At 37.2% G+C, this 6,000-nt stretch overlaps 1 protein-coding gene across 2 annotated transcripts in view; it reads right to left on the minus strand.

The window, feature by feature from the left end:
- ZNF407 (zinc finger protein 407) overlaps window positions 1-6,000 on the minus strand; it is a 340,268-nt gene that overhangs the window by 131,974 nt on the left and 202,294 nt on the right. For both annotated transcript variants that reach the window (XM_064705737.1, XM_064705739.1), the window contains exon 6: window positions 3,938-4,021. In XM_064705737.1, the coding sequence (XP_064561807.1) occupies window positions 3,938-4,021 (84 nt within the window). The remainder of the gene's footprint in view (window positions 1-3,937; window positions 4,022-6,000) is intronic.

Here is a 6,000-nt window from a genome sequence, read left to right on the forward strand (position 1 = left end):
TTTTCTTCCTAGTTGATCATGATTAAGGCAAAATATTTAAATTATCTGATATTATATGCACATGTGTGTGTGTGTGTGTGTGTATGCGCGTGTGTGTGTCTGTGTTTATTTTTGGTGGCTGATTTAGAGGTTATTTACCCTTTTTTGTTACAAAATTCAGGCAATCGTTTAATTCTTTGTGTAATTCAACTTACTCTAAATCCAGCAAAAACTATCTTTAGAAAGGTTTTCTTAGTGGAACAAAATAAGAATCAAAAAAACTTGCTTCAAGATGACTCAAAAGACGAAATCTTTTCCTCGCAGCCTTGTTGAGACACCAGAACTACATCTATGTTCCTGCAGCACCACAAACTACCCCTTATTTACCACACAGCACCTGCTGATACTGTGGTCCAAGTTTCTTAAGACAGTTTATCACAGCCTAGGCAGGCACAAGTGCCTATTGTAAAGCATTTGGCCGGCAGAGATGTAAGTATTCCTTTCAGTGTGATAAAATTCTGGTCAAACTCTGGACCACTCCTTAAGCCATTGCTTCAATTCACAAAACAGAAGTTTCATGGATATCTACATCGTCAGTGAAAGACTTTCAGAATACCAGAGACAGATTCTTGCAGAATACAACTGGAAGAAGGTGCACTCAGGTCATAAAATAATGTTGGAGCATCTTCCCCAGACAAAATCAGCCAACAACTTCACTTATTCTCTGTCCAAAGTGTACGTTTCTCATTGGACCAGGTCATCATTAGAGACACAATGTATTTAAAACAGAATAAAAACATCAACTGGTAAAACACCAGGAATCTCTTGATAGGTCAAATTATTTGTTCCTACTTTACAGTTGAGATGGCCTATATCAAGGAAATCTTTATGCAGATGCATCATGTTTACAAATATATTAAGTACTAAAGTTTTTCAAGTCTTAAAATGAATGGCTTTTTCTTCCAGTTGACCATTCCTGTGCTTCTTTACATTTAAAAGGAAAAACATCTCTTCAAGGGATCACATCCTATTTACCAAACTGGTCTGCATAGTTTGCTGCAAGAGTGAACGAGGCTCAGCTTTTTTAACAACAAGTTATACTTCATGTTGCCTGTAATATTTCCAAAGAAAATGCATCTTTCACAAGATAAAGGCATTTCTCTAGGTACAAAGAAAGAATCTCATCTAAAAAGAGAAGAACAGAGTAAGAAATACCAGAATAAAGAGTATCAAAAGTCTAAGTGGCTGGTCCTACAGCCAGTCTTCCCTTGTGTCAAATCTCTACCAGCAGCTGAACATTCCTCTGGGGTGTTGGGACATTTCAGGCCTTGGGGCTGGGATGAGAGGAGACTTGTTAAGTTGGTTAAGACTCCTTAACTACATGTGAGGATTTGTTCATTTGCCCTTGAGTCGTGGGCCTCTGACAGGTGATAGAAGTAAATTTTGGATTGGAAGATGTTCTGTGTCAGCCCCCTTGACAGCTTGTATTACAGTAGGGAATTATTTAAGCCATTTAGAGTATTTTTGATACCTATCCCTTTCTGACTTGATTGTAATTGGCTTTGGCATTCTGCTTTGGGAAAATTGTCCCAAATGGAGACAGAGGGAAAAAAAAAAAGGTAAAAAGAAGAGTACAAGGAGGAGGGCACGCAGCTAATGACTGAGATAAAGTTGAGCACTGGATGAAAACACAATGGAACCCATGTAAGTGCAACGATGCTAGCAAAGGTGGATTGTGTCATTCTCCTTGAAACAAATAGAAGGTACAGATAATTTTTCTGCTAAAGAATCATCTCTGATTGTTTGTGCCACAGAGGCAGATAAATGCCAAAAAGATAGATCCCTCTGCCTCTGAGATACTGTCCTATATAGTATAAAGTTAATAGCAAAGTAATAACGAGCCTCCAGTCCTGACATAAAATATAAAGTTATGCTTGCTAGATGCAAGCTTCATGATCTATAACCTGTAAATCCCTGTGATCATAGCACAAGAAACCTCTACCACACCGGCAAAAGAAGGGCAAAAATGCCTTCAAAAACCTGGACAGCTTTTCACCAGGACTACACCATATTTTCAGCCTAATTTTGCACATAAATCAGGAAATAAAATAGATTTCCTCTTAGTTGCTGGCCTAATGATAAAATATATATATATATATATATATATATATATATTTGATGATAAAGGCTTACATTTTTGAGAAACTAGATCTGCACTCATATCATAGGTACAGACAAGATGGGTAAATACAAGAAATTGCATTTCTTCTATATCCCCATCCTGAAAGAACTGTTTACCATTTGTGTGGCTGCATTGACTATGAGTCTTAGATATATGCAAGATCCCAATGTGTCACATGGCAGGGAAATGAAAAACAAAAGGCATTTCCTATCCTCTTGATAACAATGATTTATTTTTGCTAAAGAATTAATTAATTAATTTCTAAACCCACATTTGTTAAACTTGTGCCAACATGTGAAAATTCTTCAAATCTCCAGAAAAATGGAAACTTTAATTACAACTGAAGCATACAGCTTCTATTCAAGTAGTTACAACTGCTCACGTTATCATTCAGAGTGTAATAATAAGATAATTTATTATATTTACTAAATTAATTTTATTGGTCACTTGAAAATTGGTCACTTCCAGCAACGAATGGGAACTGACTGTGCCAGTATTCTTCTACAAATTTATGTTCCTTGTTATTAGAAAAAAAATTTATGAAAGTAAGATTACTAACAGGACTTGCAAGCAAATTTTGGCCTTGAAAATGCATATATTTTTTTAGAGCGAATCTGTTTTAAGATACTGACTAGCACTGAAAATCCTACCTTTCTGAAAGCATCAGACACTCCTCCAAATATGGTCGCTTTAAATAAACTAAAAACAGGATGGAAAGAATGGCTTCAGGCTCTCAAGAAAGAGAGTATCTGCTCTCCAGGAAATTACACATTTAGATGGTGTATGTCCTGAATGAAGATTAGTTTATACAGGGACATAATAAAATCTCCCACTGTGATTCCTTTACAAAATCCATGGAAAATTCATGATGTAACAACTGCAGCTTCTCATTTGTTAGCTATTTCTTTCCACTGTACATTAGACAATGGTCACTTAACTCACACTGTAATTCCTGATGATATTACATTATCCTCATGATAGTCAGTAAAACAGAAAAACTACAGTGGCTTAAACAGCAACCCTTGTACGTCTGTTTGAACAAAATCTATTCAAATAATCAAATACTTACAAGGAACTACTAAAAAGCACAATTAAGGTAGAATGTATTAATAAATGTTTAATACTTACACTTTTTCTGGTCTTCTGAAACTAAGAACCAATTTAATTTTGTCTGATATTAAAATTTTATAACCATGTGGTAGGAAAGCTTTACTAATTCTGGGAGAGAAATCTTGCTTTACATGCCAGCCATGTGGTAACTCTTAAAGTTGCACCTATTAATTACAAACTATCTTAAAATTACAAAAGGGCAACTGAAACAACACTAGCTTTCAACTACGCTTCAGTCCAAAAAAATGGATTAATTTATATGTAGTCTCTAATTTTCACCCAGGGACATTCTAGCAGTCTCTTGCAAAATCTTCACAGTAGGTAATCTATTTGGGCCTTGGAAAAAAAAATTAGTAGACTTAGTATTCATTGAAAGAAGAAAGCCAGTCTCCATAATTCTACTTCCTTCAGAAAAAAATAAAAAAAACCCCAAACCCACAAAAAATACCCTGCACCCACCCCCAAGCAGTTATTCAAACTCCCAGCTAACAGATTTGACGCAGACCCTGGGCGTAGCGATTTCACAAAAATGAGAAAAAGGCAAAGCAAACAATGAGCCAATGTCTTATCTGTGCTGTAACGTGCTATGTGACTTGTGTTCCTGCCCAGTGCAGGGGGACTCCCTTGCTGGGGAGAGCACAGAAGAGTAAAGACAGCGTTACTGACCTGTGTGCTGCCGCCGATGCTTGGTGAGGGCATGGCGCGTCCCGCCGGCAAAGCCACAGAGGTCACACAGGAACGACTTCTCGCCTGTTGCAACAATAAACAGATGAGGGACTGCGGAGGTCACAGATCATTAAAACATATCTATCAAGGCTTTCAGGGTTACTAATTCCTCCAATCAAATGTTTCCATGTAAATATGTCAAATGGGAATGAAATTACCACTGCGGTTTATTGACTGTGATAAAATCTGAAAAGCACCACTGAACATAATTACATACTTGTCAGACCCATAAAAATTAGCTTTATTATCAATGGAATGGTTTTGTACAACTTCATTTCTGTTAGATGTCTTCCAGATGGGGCTGCTTTATGCACTTGAACAGTTTTTATGCATATCCTGATTTTTTACAATTCCCATACATCTGGCCTTTCTGTGCTGAGTAAAGATTGCCTGGAAAAAAAAGTTAATATACTGTATATATGATTCTGCTTAAATAAAATACATTTAATTTACTAACAAATTAAAGGTACTGAGAAATTTTCAACAGACTAGGTCACAGTCATCTTTAGTTACCTTCTATTTACTAATAAGTATTAAATTATTTTCTTGAACACAAGAAGAGTGCAGGCAACAATAAAAGCCAAATTATTCAGTACCACTGGCAATTCAGCACTGTTTATCTTTTTAAAGTTTTCATGGCATAAAGAAAACAGGTCTGGGGATTGCTGCTGAAATTGCAGCAGAACTCACATTGTTCGTCTTTAAATGATAATTCTTCATTCCAAACCTCTGGACCAATTTGAGAGATTTTGGCAAGCTCACTGCTCATTAAAAGTGTATAAATGCCCTCTTTTTAGCCTTTTTTCCTTTTACAGAAGCTATGATTTTGCCCTGTTGCCTATAAATACAGTTTATCATTTCACAGCAATATTTTTACTCAATATGTACTAACATGCACAGAAATCTCAGTCCATAAAGGCCACATGGAAGGTCATTAAAAAGTAGAAACACTAGCCTCAGGTATAGTCTCAATAGCTTGAGATAAGACTGAAATTTTTAAATTTTTTTTTTTTGAAGAATCCCATTAGTCATTTGGAGCCAAATTTTCTCCTTTCACAGTAACACAGCACTGAGGGGGCTGGTGGGGCAGTGATGCTGAATTCATTGAAACTAACAGTCTCCTTCCAAATCTTCCACGTGGGGAAGGAAATTCAGTTCCTACAAAAGATGGCTGGGTTAAGAGGTCTAGTGTCAAATTACCAAGCCCTCCTGTGCAGACAGAAGGATGGAAACCTCCATGCTGTTTATTTCCACATGACCAGGCACAGGAATACACGGATTTGTGGAAAGGCACAGTGCCTCAGTTAATTTTGGACGGTGCTCACATAAACAAGAGAGCATCTCATGAGTGGGAGCTCCTAGGAGAGCCTTGCAGGGACCAGGTGCCCTCTCCCACCATCGCCTCAATAAGGTCTCTGAGGAACCCCAGCTCCTCACCCCAGATGTCCCAAGTGAGGGAGTCCCTGGGCCCTGTGATACCAGGAGGAAAGCAATTCCAAAGTTTCCAAGGCAGCTTGAGTCCTACCACCAAAACAGGATGACAAAAGAGCTGATAAACCTCTGCCACGCAGCGAGGCTATGAAACGCAATGGGCACATATTTCAGAATTTCACCATTTCAGAAAAAAGCAAATGGTGCATTGTTACTTTCTGCACCCAGATCTGGTCACATAAAGCAGACTGAAATCATACAGGACTTTGGGCTTTTTTCAAATTTTGGTCTGTTGGTGAGAGTATCACAGAAGAGTAGCTAAGGTGTGAAATAATTTTAGTACATCTTTTGGGAGTCAATTCCAGCAATCTGTTATTATAATTGAATCTAAAAAAAATATCAGAAAAAGCAGAACAAAAATCCATTTTCACTATCACATAAAGAATGCAGTTGTGCTAAATGATGTAACAAAGTTTGAATTTTACTGCAAAATGTTTGTCAATAATATTATTGCTGAGGCTATGCGTGATTGTTATGCAGATATTTCTGCAAAGTCTCTTCTAGGCTAGGCT

This window comes from Zonotrichia leucophrys, chromosome 2 (assembly GCF_028769735.1).
Source record: "Zonotrichia leucophrys gambelii isolate GWCS_2022_RI chromosome 2, RI_Zleu_2.0, whole genome shotgun sequence".
NCBI lineage: Eukaryota > Metazoa > Chordata > Aves > Passeriformes > Passerellidae > Zonotrichia > Zonotrichia leucophrys.